Genomic DNA, 16907 nt, shown 5'->3' with positions numbered 1-16907 from the left:
AGCAATTCATAAAAAGTTAGAAAACACCTGGATCAGGTATTCAGCAACAAAATGCATGGCCTGGATGAAGGTACAGATCAATAAGATCTCTTTTCCCCCATTTTTAACAGTTTAACACTTCAAGTCCAAAATGTTTGGTTTGTGCTTTACTTAAAATTTTGAAATTTTCACTTAAACTTTTCCTTGTGAGTAGAAATCATATAGCAACACCAACAGACTAGAAATATTAAACAACAGCCCAATAACAAAGGAACTATTAAAACTCAGGGGCATAGAAATTCTTGTCAATTAATACACTCTTACATAAGTAGTGTAGATATTTACCCATGCTCAACTCCTTGAATGTTTGCTGATTGGTCAAGATCTTTGTCAACACAGTCCTCATTGCCCCTCCCATCTTCGTCAGCTCCTCCAGGAAGGAGATTTGAGGCTCCAGCTGTTGCAGGACTTTCTGTAGATCTCTCTCGGTTGAGGTGTCTGGTAAAATGAGATAAGAGATATGAACTACTTTGTGAACGCAATATTTGATGCAAGCAGCTGTTTACCACTGGTATGCAGCTTGCACAGCAGATCCATGTTTTCATAAGATATGCAACAAGAGATCCACATCATATGTAAGAAGGTCAAGAGAGAGTTTTAGACTTTTTTGCTAGGGTTCTGAAGGACACAGACACATTTAAAGTATTTTTTGTAGTCGTGGCTTTTGTGTGAGTTGGTCAGTGGGTCAAGGTATATGTACATGTACATGTCTTTGTAAAGAGAAGACTACTGTCATGAGTGTTTTCACCTGGTTCAATGTATCCATCCCTCAGATACTGTATGATACACAGGATGAAGCGAGGAAGAACCATCTCAGACATCAAGAGAAGGTCTCGAGGTATTGAAGGGACATTCTCCCCTGTTCTCAACCGATGCCGTCGGCAAAACCTGTCAGAAAGAAAGAAAGAAAGAAAAAAAAAAACAAATGTTGATATTGCAGACCTCTGACAGAGACCATCATTTTCTCTCTCTAATGAAGCTAAAATGGGTAGGCGTAATAAGCTTAGGCTTCAGCCTGTCATTTCCGGTGTTTAGAGAGACTTTTCTTGAGTAAATTATTATAAGAAATTATGCAGTGAATGTTTTCTTCTAGGTCTGTTAAACATATGGACTGGAATAAACAAATGAAAATGAAATCAACTTTTGTTGCAATTCTTGGGCAGTTTTAATTATTTTTACAGGTGAAAGAAAGCAGAACGTAAGTGCAGTTGGGGTAGAATATCTGTAACCATCTATTTAAATTAATTTTAATAAAACGTTTCTACAGATGTAATACTTGTGATTATATCAATGTCTCAAGAGTTAAATATTGGGTTGGGCTGGAAGGCTTTTTTTCTCTTCCCATAAGTATAGCGTGATTCATAGCAACACAGAAACTACCTCTTCTCTTGCTCATATCGATAAGACTGTATTTGACTGTCAAAACAAAAATGAACTATTGAGCAGGCCACTGTTATACTCTGACCAACTTTGTGTTACCCAGCTATACAATATCAACCTGTGACAATACTTTGTGTATAGATTTTGACTCTTTCATATAATATTCAATCTAATCTAAGGATGTGTATTACAGTTTCTGTAGAGGAAAAAAAGCTATCAGAGAATTGATGTGACAAACCGTTTTACACTTTAATCCAGAGCAATTAACAGTAATTCAATCTTTGACAATTATTTCAGTCTGCAATCAATAACAGAAATAATTGGGTCATATGTATAAATATACAAATTCATATACACAAATACGGTAACGTTACATACAGAGACACATAAAAAAGGAGGCAGATACTCAAATACCACAGTTGAAACTAAATAATTTAACTTCAAAGATTTCTGCAGCTTTTAACTGCAGTAAAAGAGATTATCATGATAATTAAACCCCCAGCACACATATAAACAGTCATATATCGGTAATATATAGATAGAAAATAGCCTCAGGTATAAGATTTTTTGTTATGGCTAGCTGCTAAGCCGAGGCTATCCTATTAATATATGACAGGAGAGAGCACATTTAAGGCAGAATAATCTGGAAGCTGACCTCAAAAAGCACCTGAGGAAATGTTTTTAGCTAGAATATCCGCCCACTTTCCCACCACGACCAGTGAAAACGATACTGGCTGTAACCCGTCGGTTAGCATAGCCAGCTCGTTTAGCCCACAGCTAGCCTCGGACTTACCCCGTTTCTCGCATGACATTACCGTCTCCACAGTCACAGGCCCCGCCAGCCTGGCTCCGGAACATGTTGAAATCATGGCCCGTGTGGTCTCCGTTATTGAAGCACTCAGCGCAGAGTGACATGCACGGAGAGATGCCACAGGTCCGGCATCGATACGCCACGAAATTAGCCGTCCATACCAAACCGCACAGTGTCGCGTTGTCATAGGAGCGGACGGTTTTACAGAAGTCCTCGAAACCGTCGCCTCCTGCGATCAGACATTTACACCAGTCAAGAGCATCCGTGTCCGCCGCTGGTTTCTCGGGATTTAACACGACGTCAAGCAGCTCCTGAAGTTGTCGGACTCCAGAGGTGTTGTCAGTCCGGTTTAAGTCTGCCTTTAAGTGGGCGGCAGTGGCTTTCTTGTCCCGGCGCAGCAGCAGCGACGCCGCCATCATGCACTCTGGCTTGTTGACCACAAATTTATTTTTGTTGTCTTGCTTCCATGTTCTCGGGTTTTCTCGCGATACTTTCTCGGTAGGCTCGTTGTTATTGGCTACAGAATATGCAAACGTGATAATCTACAAATTTACAAGAATAACTTCACTCCTCACAGTTTTTTTTAAATCTAGAACTATATATATATATATATATATATATATATATATATATATAGTATAAAAATAAATATTTTTTTGGAGTATTATTATTTTTGTTTAATAGCAACAAATAAACCACACAAAAATCAATGCCCAAAGCCCAATTTAAACATACACACACATACACGCCTGGGGAGAGGGATACAAGTTACAAAGAGAAATTCATCTTAACCACATATCAAGAACACAAAACTTCGTAACAGTACATATCATCCACATGTGATTGTTTATTACAACCCATCAAAAATAGGAGTAAAAAAACAAAACAAAGAAAAAACCCAATCTATATATACATACAAATTGGGTCAAACTGAGTCCAGATATTGCAAAAAGGGACCCTAAGATCCTTCCTATTTATGCTGACATTTTAAACTATTAAATCACAGTTTCTCCATGTGAATAACCTAAACAAGTTAATGCAACCAGTTCCTGAAGCACGGAGGAGTCGGTGTCTTCCAGTCTTTGAGAATAAGTTTCTTTGCTATTACCATGCCCATGCTGTTTGAATGTGTACACCAGGGAGAGTTAAAGAGTCCTCTGAACATCAGAACACACTGTTCCAACACAGATGTATGTTTTGTATAATTGAAATATGCCATAAAGCTTTGTAATTGAATTTTGTACAAAAAAATATTCAACCGACATGATCATCTCTATAATTATGTTGAATTTATTCATGACTTTGGAATCCTTGTTTCTCCAAAGGATTTATCAATTGTTTTTGATACTTTCCCCTCTGGTATTATTTCACTTTTTAAAGGTTTTAAGGGAAATTAAAATCACCCTATACTGACAGATGCAACTGAAACAACTGTTGGGAAAACTTGTTTTTCATGACAAACTAAGAATAAAAATAAGGCAATCCGTCAACTTTTTCAACAAGATATCATAAGTACATCTTCTGCCATATCATATTGGTCCACATTTGTTAGAGACATTTCTATTGCCACAAGTTTTTTTCTGACTAACAAAGTCAAAGAAATATCTTTTAAAGTACTTCACAGGTTTTATCCAACTAATCATTATTTGCAGAAACTCAAGATAGACATTGATGTAAGTTCTACCTTTTGTGGGGAAGTCAGCAAAACGCTGGTACATTTATTTTGGTCTTTGCCCGCATACAAAACAATTGTGAAGTTTTATTGCTGATCATATTTACCCTCACTTTTTATTACTTTGGAAAAATGTATTGTTTGGATTCAGTGAATATGACAGGAATCTCTGCTCGCAGTTCTATTTGATTAATTTGCTTATTATTTTTGACAAAATTTTATATTTACAAATCCAAATTCTTCAACAAAAAGTTTTCAAACTTTTCAGAGCTGACTGTCCATATCAAACAATACATTTCTACTATATCTGAATATACAAACAAAAACAAAATAAATTTAAAAGTTTTTGGTCCAATTACGCTTTATTGAAGTAATTTAAGTAAATGAGTCGAGTTTGTTTAAACAGCTCAGTTCATACACATGTATCTAAGTTGTGTTTTGTTTGCTTGTTTCTAGGCAACTGACAGACTCATTTGGGAACATCCCATCATCATCAGACTGATGACGATAGACAAAAGAGACAATATATGCAAATCCCACCCTTTTTCAATGCTTTTTATAATGAGTTTTTTTTTAACTTTATTGTTTTATTTAAATTGTATTATTTACAATTTATATATTTTTTATGTATTTTCTAATTTTTTAAACAGTTTTTGTATTTTTTTGTTTGTTTGTTTACAGACAGGTTCTTAATACCATGGTTGACTTGCCATGCTTTTGTAAATTTACTGTTCAATAAAGCTTTAAAAAAAAAAAAAAAAAAAAAGATAGACAAAAGAGACAAAACAAACCTATCTGAATATACACTATACTGCATTTACATGTTAGTTGTTGGATATGTTTTGTATTAAAATTGATCATCTGTAAAATAGGAAGAAGTACACAGTAGATGACAGAAATTCTCAAGTAAAGTACTTCATAATTGTACAGTACTCATGTACATTTAGGGCTACTTAGTTACTTTCCTCCACTGTTTGGACTTCTACATTTGAGTTGAATTATAAACTGGCATTGTAACTAATATACTGTGCAGGGAAGGAGGCATTAAAACTAATTGACCTTTGAATAAATCTGTATGTCTGAAATACTTCTATTAGCAGTAAAAATTCCTGAAAGTACTTGATCCTTAGACATGTATGTAAGTAGTCCCCCTTTGTCACACATTTATAAGACACTTAAATTTCACGTTGTGAAACTTTTATCTTACTTTTTCATTTATTATTAGTCTCTTATACATTTATCACTTTTTAATTGATGTATTACTTAATTTTCTCTGTATTTGTGGCAGTTGGCAGCTGTTCTCGGTATGTTGCACTAACTCAAAAATAATATATATAAAATGAATAAATCAACAACAAAAAATACATAAATAAAGTTCATAAATCAAAAATAAATGTTGTGCAAGGGAGGAACCACTATCATGACGTACCGAGTCAATGTCGGATTGTTTTGGTTGACGTACACACGCTTGCGGAAGTCATCTTTAACCATGCTGAAAACTACAGATTCACAATGATTTAACCTGAATATAACCCGTAAACAAATAAATAAAACACATTGTACCGCAGTTCCGGTGACACACGTGTTTAAGACATGAAACTAAAAGAGTTAGAGAGCTGCCTGCAGCAGGTCGACGCTTTTGAGGAGCCAAAAATCCTTCTTGAGCAATATCCAACCAGTCCTCATATCGCTGGTGAGGCGACAACATGTGAGCTTTTGTTTGTTAATAGCGCACATTTCTCTTTTTAACTTGTTGATGTTTTCACAGCATGCATGTTGTACACAATACACAACACGTTTGATGACATTGAGGGGAAACTAGTGGCGGATCTGGGATGCGGCTGCGGGGTCCTCAGCATCGGGGCGGCGATGCTTGATGCAGGGTGAGACCATCAAACTGTCCTTCTTAAGATGTTATGTTGAAGGATAGGATCACAATTTTTTCAAGTCTGTCTTAAAATAACAGTCAGATGTCCATATGAACAACGAAAGAGGTTTTCCTCGTTGTAATCATTCCTTCTGTTCATACTGACTATGAAAAGATCCCCATCAAAAGTGCTTTCAATGTAAGTGATGGGGGCCAAAATCCACAGTGTGTCCACACAGTCATTGTGTGCAAAAATGCATTAAAAAGTTTATCTGAAGCCTATATAAGGCTTCAGCAGTCTGAGTTAGTCAGATCAAGTGGATATCTGCCACATTTACAGTCTTTGTAGCATTAAATTCCCTCTTTGTGTTTCTCTGTTAGCTGCTGTAAAAGTATAGTAACAAAGAGAGGAACTTTGGCACTAAAAAGACTGAAAGATATCTACTTGATTTGAATAATTTGGACAACTGAAGCTTCAGATAAACTTTTAAATACATTTTTCCACAGAAGGAGGAAAATGGATTTTGTCCCCCCCATCATTATGAAGAGATCCTCTAATGGTCAGTGCGAACAGGAGGAATGATAACAACAAGAAAAACCTGTTTCAGTCTAAATTTGGGCACCTGACTATTGTTTAAGCATAGATTAAATTGTGAACCCGCCCTTTAACACATGCTAAGCTTCATTACTCTCTGCTCTCTTTTCTTCAGTCTGTGCGTTGGCTTTGACATTGACGACGATGCACTGGACATATTCAGAAGAAATGCAGAGGAATTTGAGATTTCTAACGTCGATCTGGTCCAGTGTGACCTGTGTGCTCTGGAGGCAGAGGCTTATGCCAAGAGGTTTGACACAGTCATCATGAATCCACCATTTGGGACGAAACACAACCAAGGTGAGCACACAGTTTAAAGGGCTCGGGTGGTTCAGTATTATGTTTCTATGAAGCTGAGGGACTTCCTAAAGACTGATTTTAAAAAAGAAAGGTCAAAATCAATGCAGCAGTGTCGCTATTGTGTCAAGTGCAAAAACAGTTGAGCCTACATTTCCCATAATGCTACTCAATAGCATCATTCAGTAGACTATCTGACTGGTAAGCTACGGTGTAAAAAACCCAAGCGCAAATCACTCTGATGGCGTCATCAGGGGTTATTTTTTCAAACTTAATGCCACATTCATGGGAGGGATAGAAGAGATGGAGAAGATTCTTATGTTTAGAAAAGTTTGACCAAAAAAACAATCTCAAGCTCGATTTATCAGCTTTTTCCAGAGCTTTCATTTGCATCTCACAGCCCTCCTAAACTCAGATTGCAGAGTTGGTTGTTTAAGGGTTGAAAATACTGTGCATGTCACTCTACATCCATTAAGTTTGGGTTTATTTGCCTTAAACGATGGACTTTGGCTGATGTGAGGCATTCATATTTGTTTACTTTTTCAGGTGCTAAAGGCCAAGTTGGATAGTCAGATCTTTCAGAAAAATTTGAGTTTCCCTGTCGTAATTATGAGTTGGATGTTGACATCAACAGTGTTTAAGGCAGCATTAGAAAGAAGACGTTATACTTCTGTTTTTACAGGCTGTATAGTTCCTTGAGATGAGTAAACTGATCTTCATGTGTAAACTCAGTGGAAAACCCCTTTAACTCTAAAGCGTAGCCCTGTTGTATAACATGTAGTTTAATTTCTTTTTTTTTTTTTTTTTTTTACAAGGCATGGACATGAAGTTCCTGAGAGCTGCCTTAACAATGGCAAAGACAGCAGTATATTCACTTCATAAAACATCAACACGAGAGGTAAGTTCAGTATACATACGATAGCATTTACAGCACTTTGGTATTAGACAGGTTTTGGGGTAAGTCCAAGTCAGATCACAAGTTTTCATAAAGAAACTGGTAGTCAATTGTAAGTCTGTGAATACAGACCATTACAATGACATTCTCTGTTCAATGCTGTGTTAGCTTTTAGTAAAAATAGTAATTTGACATAGATGAGACCATGTTTTTCAATGAAAGGGTAAAAACTTCAGTCTTTTTTGCTTTCAAGTCTCACAACAGTCAAGTCCAAGTCACATCTCAAGTGCTCATTTTTATGACTAAAGGTGACCTGTGGAGTGTTCTAGTAAAAAAAAAAAAAAAAAAAAAAGTTATATTTACAGTATTTTAAGTGTATCCTTGAGGTCTAACAAAAGTGTGGATGGATTTCCTTCCTCATAAAACATTTGCAAAGCACAACTATTTAAAATCCAGCATTGTTACCATCTATGTTTACTAGCTTTGTCTTCTTCTCTGCCTTTGTTGGTACATTACAGCCACCTGTAGATCAATGGAAGTGTGAATCCATTGTCAGGTCACCAGCATGCATGTGTGTTCTTGAAACCAAACAATGACAGACTTAAAAAACCCTCCAATGTGCTAATAGGTCAAAAACTCCAGAGTACCTTTTAAGGACCAGTATGTAGGATTTAGTGGCATCTAGTGGTGAGGTTGCAGATTACAACCAACTGAATATCCCTCCCCTACCAAGTGTGTAGGGGAACCTACATGTGGCTGCAAAACTTGCAAAAGGCCCTCTCTAGAGCCAGTGTTTGGTTTGTCTGCTCTGAGCTACTGTAGAAACATGGCGGGCTCTGTGGAAGGGGACCCATGTAGATATAAAGGGCTCATTCTCATGTAACAAAAACACAATTCTTATTTCATGGGATTACACATTAATTAAAACATACTTATGAAGATTATGTTCCATTTCTGCCAAGTCTGTTCCGCTAGATGCTACTAAATCTTACACAGTGGTCCTTTGATTCAAGTCTTCATCTCCAGTAGTAGAAGAACAGAAATCTGACCAGTTTTGCTTGAACAGTGATTGAGTAATGCTTTAATTCTTTGACGTTTAATTCCTTCTGTAATTACAGCACATACAAAAGAAGGCTAATGACTGGGGAGTAAAGATGGAAGTAATAGCAGGTAAGAAAATACAGTAATATATTCATATTCTCTACAAATAAAATATTCAAAGTGATCACTTTCTTTACAGAACTAAGATATGACTTGCCCGCATCTTACAAGTTCCATAAGAAGAAATCGGTAAGCTCACATATCATATCCCACCAGTCTGAGGCAGATATCTCATGCTGTAATTCACAACACATTCAAACTGTTGCCGAATAATTTTTAGAAACGTTTTATTTGCTATTCACATATGCGAACTTAAAAAAAATAGCAAAGCGAATGTTTTCACTCAATGTAGGAAATCTACATGAAAAAAATAACAATGGCACACAGACTCCAGATTTCACACAGGTCTTACAAAACCAACTAAAAATGTTCTGACCAAATTAAATTACTGTCAAAGAACAGATTTGATTCAATGTTATATATGATAAAATCAAAACAAATGTAAGAAGAAAAACATAGGTACACATGTGAGAGGCACGACATACAAGGACTTAAAAGGCTGAAAACTGATGCCAAGCTTTGCAAATTGTTCTCTAGGTTGACATCCAGGTGGACTTCCTACGGTTCTCCAAACCCTGAAGCTTTCACTGGAATGGATTTAAGTTGCCTCTGCATTTTCACTGTTTATAATAAATGTTTTCACAAAGGAAAAAATTCTGGGTGTGACCTTATTACTAAGATCCATTTTCAGTTTTGGCAACCTTTGCTGCGGGACCGTCAGCGTCCTCTAGCTCTCTCTTTGGGGCTGCAGGTGCTGGAGGAAAAAAAACACAAAGTAGATGCAACATGATTAACTGTTTATATTTTGCTATCCAACCAAATATTGAAGCTCTCTGAAAAGATGTTGAACTTACCATCGTCATCATCATCACTATCAAATTTCGTCTTTTTGCCTTGGTATTGAGTTCTGCCTTGATCTCTGCCACCTCTTCCCCTTCTGCCTCCTCTTCCTCTGCCACCTGATCTTCCTCTTCCTTTTAAGTCAGACAAGATAAAAATAAAACATTGATGATATAAAATGGGCTATTAATGATTTACAAATCATTTTAGATCAGTAGATAGTTTGAAAACAATGTTTACCTCTGCCTTTGGATCGGTTGTAAGATTCTTGTTGAGCTTCGATGATCTTCTTCAGTACCTCTTTCTCCTCATCTCCCTCAAGCACCTGCCATGTAACACTGTTGTCCTTGATTTTCAGTTCCCCTCCGCTTGCCTCTTTGGCCTTATCGAATGCCTCTTTTGCATTTCCGTCAAAAAGGAGGGTGCCCTTGTTGGGAATAAAAACACATATGTTTAACCAGATGACGTTTCTTCATCTGTGAGTTGGAGACCTTGAGCGGGAGAGAGTTTAGTTACCTCTTTGGCTCCTCTTGTAAAATCGACCCACTTGATCTTTCCATGCCCAGAGAACAATACGTGAAAGTCCTCTCGTGAAACATCTTCAAGCTCTCCTGAAAACTTCAATAAGCAACCCGTCTTTTCATCCAGAAGCAGACCCTGCAACACAAATGAATCATCATTAGCGTGACCGTATTCTGTATGCAAGAGTTCATCCCGGTGAGAGAACTTGAGCTTGTAACAGTTTTGGGGGATCTTACCATTTCTTTGTCTTCTGCATGTTTCTGCTGCTGTTCTTTGTCCCTGGATGACATTTTTTGGGAGGCATAGGGTCAGTAATTTGAAACAAAATGTATGGTACATTTTTAGGGACAAAATATTATTGTTTTTGTACTCACTGTCTAGCTTTTGCTTTTGTCTCTGCTTTGAACTGTTTTCTCTCTTCTGCTTTCTTTGCATGGTAGTCTTCTCTGAAAGTAGAACAGTAACAACATGATTATTAGATACAGTGATATTTACAAGTTTGGCCAGCTGGGGACGAATTACACATGTTGATTATCTGGATGAAAAGTTTCACTCTGTAGGTAAACCTGAACTTGGAATATTAAGGCACATTTTAACGCAGTTAATCTATTTGCTTAATGTCAGAAAGTACTGCAAAAATAAAACCCTAAACAAAGCCTGTGCAAGAAAAGATAGGAACCTTATCAGGCCACATGTTGCAACAACTTCTAGCATACATTGTGGTTGTCCAGTTTTGAAATTTCTTTGATTACATCTCAAATATGTGTGACCCAAAGACTTTGAATAATATGAAAAGTCTTGCGACTGAAGGCCATTGCAAAAGTAGTTAATAGAGAACAGTGGCTGTGGTCAGCTTGAATCCATATTAGTTAAAATGTACTCCAACAGTAACAAGTTTCCAAAACTAGATCACCCATAAAGAATTATCAAACCACTCCTAAAATCATCCCCTTCTGTGTGTTGATTTGTATGGTCATACTGTTGGAAAACAGATTATCCCCCAATAAATGACAAAAAACACTGTGTCCACACTAGTTTCATAGATTGATAGGAAGCTTCCTGAGAGGTTAAAAAAAAGTCAACAAATCTAGTGGAAATAGCTTAATCGGCTTAAAGGCTGAGTCTAGAAGAGAGAGACTCTGCACATGCTTCATTTAATTTCTCCAACCCCAATTCTGTTACATTGCATAATTCTGCACTATAATTTTAGATTTAAGTATTTCACAATCACATTTGTTCCCTTCAAATCTTGTGCTGACTTTATTTCTAAATTAAAAAACACACCATTTATCTACTGTAAATAAAAGAAACAGTTCAACATACCTTGATAACACGAGCATTTCGTTGTCCTTGAATGATTTTATGTCTGAACGTTCTAAGAACTGCTTGGATGATTCTTCTGTGTCAAAACAGATAAACACTGACCCCTGTAAAGAAAGAAATTTAAGAAATAATAGTGAATCCCCCCAAATTAGGAGTAAAATCCTATGACTGGAATTGTAACCAAATACACTAAATTTACCTTGAACTGCCTTTGCAGGTTTCTCCTCATCTGAATGTTTTCTATTGTGCCTTTCCCGTTCAACCACTCCTGAATCTCATCAAGGGAAGTTTCGAGAGGAAAACCTTTCTAGATGAGAAAAGAGGACAAATTATTATCCCTGTGTTTAAAAATAACAGCAGAATACCCGAGTGAAATTATAGTATGTATAAGATGAGCTAGGAAGGGCTTGTAGTCTAAGAATGGAAATTTTATGTAAATGTTTGTAAATTTAAAGCACATACAAAGTGTCATGACATGTAGATCTATGCTTGGAAAACAACTGCAGGGGGAATAAAATAAACCTTTTTCTATAGTTTGATATAATGGAAACATAAGTGACATCGTGTAACCATAAAGACAATTTAAAATCAAAATTATAAATTGGTGTGTATGCACTTTAAAAACTTACAATGTACACAGATTTGTGTTTTAGGGCATCTTTGTATTCATCATTCAGTTCGGGTAAAGGTTTGTTTAGAGACCTCCTGATTTTAGTCTTGTCTTCGCTGATTTCCAAGAGGCCGCTCTTTGATTTCTGGAGGGCTGCGATGATGATGGTGGTGTCTGTAGTTAAAGACTTCAGTCTGGGAACAGAATAAAAATGTGTCAACAGATGCTCTGAAGAGGAAGGAAGAAAAAATTCAAACAGTCCTGGTGTACGAGTGTGTAAATACCAAACATGAATGTTTATTCTTCATCTCACTGCAGTGACACCGTACATAACTGGGGACATTTGCATATGATCTAATCTCTTCCTTTTAATGTCTGAATTGCCACAATCACTCATAGCTAGAATTTGCTTGATACCTGCAAAATGAATCGTAAAATAAAATATAAATAAAATCTAAATCACACAAGCAACTGAGTTACTGCTGCACGGCTCTTTCAAGCAATTAGGATTGATGAGAAAACAGAGTGCTGACTCACACCGACTTCTGTCTACGACAAAATTCGAATATGCAGACTTTGTCCACTTGGATTTTGCTGAGTTGTCAATAGAAGGGTCTAAATGCCCTGCAGTAGCTCTTCAATCCAGCTAAATTTTACTTGGTAATGAGATCTGACTGGTGTCAAATCCTGAGGGACAGGGTGAGGACATGCACTGATCTTGTCATGAATCCTACAATGGGTCCAAAACTAATTAGGAATCATTGTTTCTTGCTCAGTCAAACAATTCCTCCTTTTCTTCTCCTCTCTGCACCCGAATGAAACCATTTCCCACATCACTGCTCGCAGGCTTTGGTGGACATTGCTTTTAGTTGATTTTTGCCATACTGATATTGATTATTACTAAGATTCAGAATCTGATTCAGTTATTCAGTGCTGGTGACACACCAGTCAGTGATATTGAAGCAGGCATGTCCCCATCAACTGTTCATCAAAAAAAAAAAAAAACCTAAAAAAAAGATGCAATGCAAGGACACATTTTGTTGACCACTATTTAATGGCCTGATCTAAAACACTGAAGGTGTGGTGAGAACAGCAGAAAACCACCTTAACAATACAGTGACAGCAGTGTGATTGCAAGTAAACACTAACATTACCTACAGGCACAGTTAGAGCTAACCCCTGTTATTTGCTGGACTTAAAAGTCACATCGGACTCCTTCACATGTATGTCTCAACATGCATAAGACAGCTACAACCAGTAGATGATGGTAAAATACAGGACGACACAGGCAACGAAATAGAACTTGTCAGATAATCTTATTCGCTGCAGCTATATTTCTTTTGTGCGCCGTTGGAATAACTGGATTTCTGCTGATGAGTCAACTGAGCAGACAGTCCAGTACAGCAGAGAAAGCAATGGGAGGGTTTAATGAGGGTTGATGGACTGACCCTGACATTACTTGGTTTTGTGTTGCATGGGATGCCTAACGTCAGTGAAAAAATGAACTCCAAGCTTTTCAAAAAATGTTAAATTCTCTATCAAAATGAAAATGAAAATTCAAAAAAATGTGTTAAAAGATCCCCAACACGTGATTTTTATGGTTTATTTATTATTTTGTATTTATTTTTCATTTTTGTTATTACTATTGTCATCCTCTCTTCTGTTGTCAGAAGGTTGGGGGATGCTATTGTTCTTGGGTATATCCTGCAACCTCTGTAAAATTTGAATAAAAATATATTTTTAGGAAATGTGTTAAGAGAAATACTGCCGGAATTTGTTATAGCACCTCCTAATTTCCTCCCAGATCACTGTTGTTTTAAAAATCTCTAAATTGTACAAGTAAATGTAAATGTAGGGGACAGGTACCAATAAATTCATAAATGAAAGCAGATATGGATAAAACATGAGTGGTTCTTGGTTAACAGCAGTTAAACAGAGCATGCGATAGAGCGGAGTGTAACATACCTGTTGAATTTAAGCATCGTCTCCAAAGGCACCCAACCATCATCAAGTTGCAGTTGTTCTTTGAGAAACTTGTCTCTTGGAAGATTGTGGTCCCCAAAGTAGTACTAAAGGCAAGAAGCAGAAACACTGTTGGTGCTGAACTGTCAGGTGCAAAACATAAATAAAAATTCAAAAATATGAATTACCTCTAATTGTCGTGCCACTTTCATCTCAATTGGAGACATCTCTTCTTTATTTTCTGCCATGACTGTTCTGTGAATGACACAGTAAACATACAATTAAAAAAATGTTCTTCTCAATAAAAAAAATAAAACCTTACTCTTTGATTGATATGACACATTTATGTATATGTAAACACTGGAATTATTAGTCAATTAAACAATTAGTCTAAGTACAGAAAAGATCCAGTAAAAGTTGAAATTATGTATTAAGCAAAAATGACAAACTTTGGTTCTATGGTTTTAAAATGTTGCGACTAGAAAAATTTGAGCAATTTTTCACCATTTTCGAAACTGTACAATTAATTGAACAAATAATTTATAGATTAATCACTGAGAATAATCATTAGTTGACTCCCTTATAAATGTCTACACATAATAAAAATAGAATTATCCATACTAGTTTATTCTAACAATTGTTCATCTTCAGGATCCTGGCAGGCATCCAAAGCTATTTATTGAAGGTTTTCAAAATGGTAAAAACTGTCCGTACTTGTGTCTCTGGATTATTCTGTGTAACCTAGACACTGTTAATGGAAAAAGCCTTTGCTGTGATTTGTTCAGATGAAATTTTTCCAAGACTGGGAGCACAGCAACTCTATTAACTTCCATAGTACTGAAGAGAAGACTCAACTGTGGATATTTTAAAATATCTACAAGGCCAGATAACAGGAGGGTTTTTTTTATTTTATGATTTGCTGAGATTCGAATGCACAAACACTTTCAGCAATCTGAAAAGAGTTTTTAAACCTTTCCTTTCCCACAGCAGGGACGTAGCTCTTGTTTGAGGAGAGCTGTGTGTATCATTCTGTAGTGAATCAATTAACAATTATTTGCAGTTAAATAATCATTTAGAATAATAACAACAACTTTGAGCGGCTTTGGCCAGTAAATAACCTCTATTAAGACCAATAAGAGCACATAAAATATAAGAAACAGCACATCCGTGTATGAACAGTGGACAGTTCTCACGCATCCTGATGTCATGCTGCAGCTAGCATGAGAGCTAACCTGCTAGCAACCGGCCACGCTGTGTTCGCCCACTAAAAGAGCAAGTCACCCTGCTTTTTCTGTCTAGTCACGCCAACAGCACAAGGTTTATTCAGGGTGATATTTAATTAGCTATAAATTACTTTTTTTTATATGTTTGATTATTCATTTACACTCTGCGTAACTTAACTCCATTCTGGCAGCAGCAGCGTGTCGTTCAAACAAACTAAATGAGGATGTTGTTTTATAAACCTACAGAAACATTTACCGGGGAATATATGAGAAACCACAAAAGGACGTTTTACACCGCCTTTAAAACTTATACTTACGATACGCTGAATCACCGCCAGCAGCAATTATAACCGTTCAAACCCTTCAGACTTAAGTCCTCACTTCTCAACACGTTGTAGAGCTGCGTGCTACCATGCGTCCTACGCATGCGTAGAAGAGTGCGATGATTTCTTCTTCTTCTGGGGTTTTAATGGCGGTTGGCAAAATAGCTTTTAAGCGCATTACTGCCATCTACTGGACTGGAGTGTGGAACAGTAGATAAGTAGGGGGGAAAAAACAACTACATTCTCTCTCTTGTTCCAGTTACTCTTAAGTAATTTTCTACGGAGCTCACCGTGGACCAGGATTTCTTTATACATCCATGATTTAGTCACGACCAGGAGACTTGTTCTGCTTCTTCTTCTTCCTTTCCCGTTTTATAGCGGATGGCAACCAGCGTTAAGGTGCATTACCGCCACCCACAACGTTAGAGTGTGAACCTGAGTTATCTATCCCCTTAAAGGACCAGTGTGTGGGATATAGTGACATCTAGCGGTGAGTTTGCAGATTACAACCAACTGAATACCCCTCCCCTCCATGGATGTATGCTCCCCTCGCCCTCTTCCTCCCCATCCAAGGGTGTAGGGGAACCTACGGTGGCCGCCAAACACGTGAAAAACGCGAAAGGCCCTTTTTATAGCCAGTGTTTGCTTTGTCCGTTCTGGGCTGCTTTCCAAAACCTTTACGAACCTGCATTTCTTCCAAAATATAGCAATCAATTGACAGTGAGGGGAACAACCAGGTGGTGTTACTGGTAATGATGCTGTAGGGATATATATTTTCTGACTTAATGTCTTGTCTCTAGCTATTTCCTCACTGCTCCATTCAAAATACTCCCGCTTAGCCCTTTCACCCTCCCAACATGGGAGAACTACCTTTGATGTTGGATGTTGATCATCAGAACGCCCTTGAAGATTTGCCCGGTAGGTCATCATTAACTGTTTGTGTCTAAGATGCACAGGATGCAGGAGTCATTTTAACAAAGTCTCAAAGCTTGAGCTTGCACCAGCTCCAACTTCTTTAATGAGGTTTTTGCTGCTGAACTATAAGGCAATATACCCTGATCCAATTAGTGCTACATTTATTTATTTATTTGTATTGCAGATCTGCTCGCTCCCCATTCAGACACTGTTAAACATCTTATCACATTTAATATCTTTTTACACATATGTTCATTCCATGTTAACTTTGCATCAAACCACATACCCAAAAATCTTTCACTTGTTCTATCCTTGTTCTATCCTTTGACAATATATCTTAATCTGTGTATCAACACCTCTCTTTCTAGTGAGCATTGATGTTTTGTTTTTTTTTCAACAGAAAACTTGAATCTCTACAAATATGACAATTTTTCAACCACGTCAATCGCTTCTTGTATTTTTTCCTTTAATA

At 37.0% G+C, this 16907-nt stretch overlaps 3 protein-coding genes across 5 annotated transcripts in view; 1 reads left to right on the top strand and 2 right to left on the bottom strand.

Moving 5' to 3' along the window:
* The window catches only part of ubr3 (ubiquitin protein ligase E3 component n-recognin 3), a 46515-nt gene extending 43817 nt beyond the window's left edge, over window positions 1–2698 (bottom strand). Inside the window, exons 1-3 of the mRNA XM_042425979.1 lie at window positions 2213–2698; window positions 788–927; window positions 325–477 (exon numbers count right to left, since the gene is read on the bottom strand). Of these exons, the coding sequence (XP_042281913.1) occupies window positions 325–477; window positions 788–927; window positions 2213–2649 (730 nt within the window). The 5' untranslated portion in view covers window positions 2650–2698. The remainder of the gene's footprint in view (window positions 1–324; window positions 478–787; window positions 928–2212) is intronic.
* A 2646-nt stretch (window positions 2699–5344) lies between these two features.
* Window positions 5345–9386, top strand: mettl5 (methyltransferase 5, N6-adenosine). 2 transcript variants are annotated; one of them, XM_042426540.1, is made up of 7 exons: window positions 5345–5595; window positions 5671–5785; window positions 6480–6664; window positions 7477–7559; window positions 8675–8726; window positions 8797–8846; window positions 9255–9386. In XM_042426540.1, exons 1-7 carry the CDS (start codon window positions 5496–5498, stop codon window positions 9294–9296), a joined length of 627 nt encoding a protein of 208 aa, XP_042282474.1. In that variant the 5' UTR covers window positions 5345–5495; the 3' UTR covers window positions 9297–9386. The 2 variants fall into 2 exon arrangements, with proteins under 2 accessions (XP_042282474.1, XP_042282473.1); XM_042426539.1 differs by lacking the exon at window positions 9255–9386 and having other exon boundaries at window positions 5347–5595; window positions 8797–8998.
* On the bottom strand, window positions 8928–15906 carry ssb (small RNA binding exonuclease protection factor La). 2 transcript variants are annotated; one of them, XM_042426538.1, is made up of 12 exons: window positions 15811–15906; window positions 14163–14229; window positions 13978–14081; window positions 12032–12206; window positions 11602–11709; window positions 11403–11506; window positions 10454–10525; window positions 10316–10358; window positions 10074–10214; window positions 9798–9984; window positions 9572–9691; window positions 8928–9471 (listed from the first exon to the last, which is right to left on the bottom strand). In XM_042426538.1, the coding sequence occupies exons 2-12, from the start codon at window positions 14220–14222 to the stop codon at window positions 9392–9394; spliced, it is 1194 nt and encodes a 397-aa protein (XP_042282472.1). In that variant the 5' UTR covers window positions 14223–14229; window positions 15811–15906; the 3' UTR covers window positions 8928–9391. The 2 variants fall into 2 exon arrangements, with proteins under 2 accessions (XP_042282472.1, XP_042282470.1); XM_042426536.1 differs by lacking the exon at window positions 15811–15906 and adding an exon at window positions 15515–15648.
* Window positions 15907–16907: the final 1001 nt, after the last annotated feature.

Source organism: Thunnus maccoyii, chromosome 11, assembly GCF_910596095.1.
Source record: "Thunnus maccoyii chromosome 11, fThuMac1.1, whole genome shotgun sequence".
Classification (NCBI taxonomy): domain Eukaryota; kingdom Metazoa; phylum Chordata; class Actinopteri; order Scombriformes; family Scombridae; genus Thunnus; species Thunnus maccoyii.
Note: the sequence above shows the minus strand (reverse complement) of the source record. Positions and strands in the feature narration are given on the sequence as shown.

Bases quoted from the DNA above. Each gene is read 5' to 3' on its own strand.
- mettl5 (XM_042426539.1), top strand. From the start codon at position 5,496: ATGAAACTAAAAGAGTTAGAGAGCTGCCTGCAGCAGGTCGACGCTTTT. The intron at 6,665-7,476 runs GTGAGCACACAG...TTTTTTTACAAG, and splicing joins TGGGACGAAACACAACCAAG to GCATGGACATGAAGTTCCTG. The intron at 7,560-8,674 runs GTAAGTTCAGTA...CTGTAATTACAG, and splicing joins ATAAAACATCAACACGAGAG to CACATACAAAAGAAGGCTAA.
- ssb (XM_042426538.1), bottom strand. From the start codon at position 14,222: ATGGCAGAAAATAAAGAAGAGATGTCTCCAATTGAGATGAAAGTGGCA. The intron at 11,710-12,031 runs GTAAGTTTTTAA...TTTCTCATCTAG, and splicing joins AACACAAATCTGTGTACATT to AAAGGTTTTCCTCTCGAAAC. The intron at 11,507-11,601 runs GTAAATTTAGTG...CTTTCTTTACAG, and splicing joins ACCTGCAAAGGCAGTTCAAG to GGGTCAGTGTTTATCTGTTT.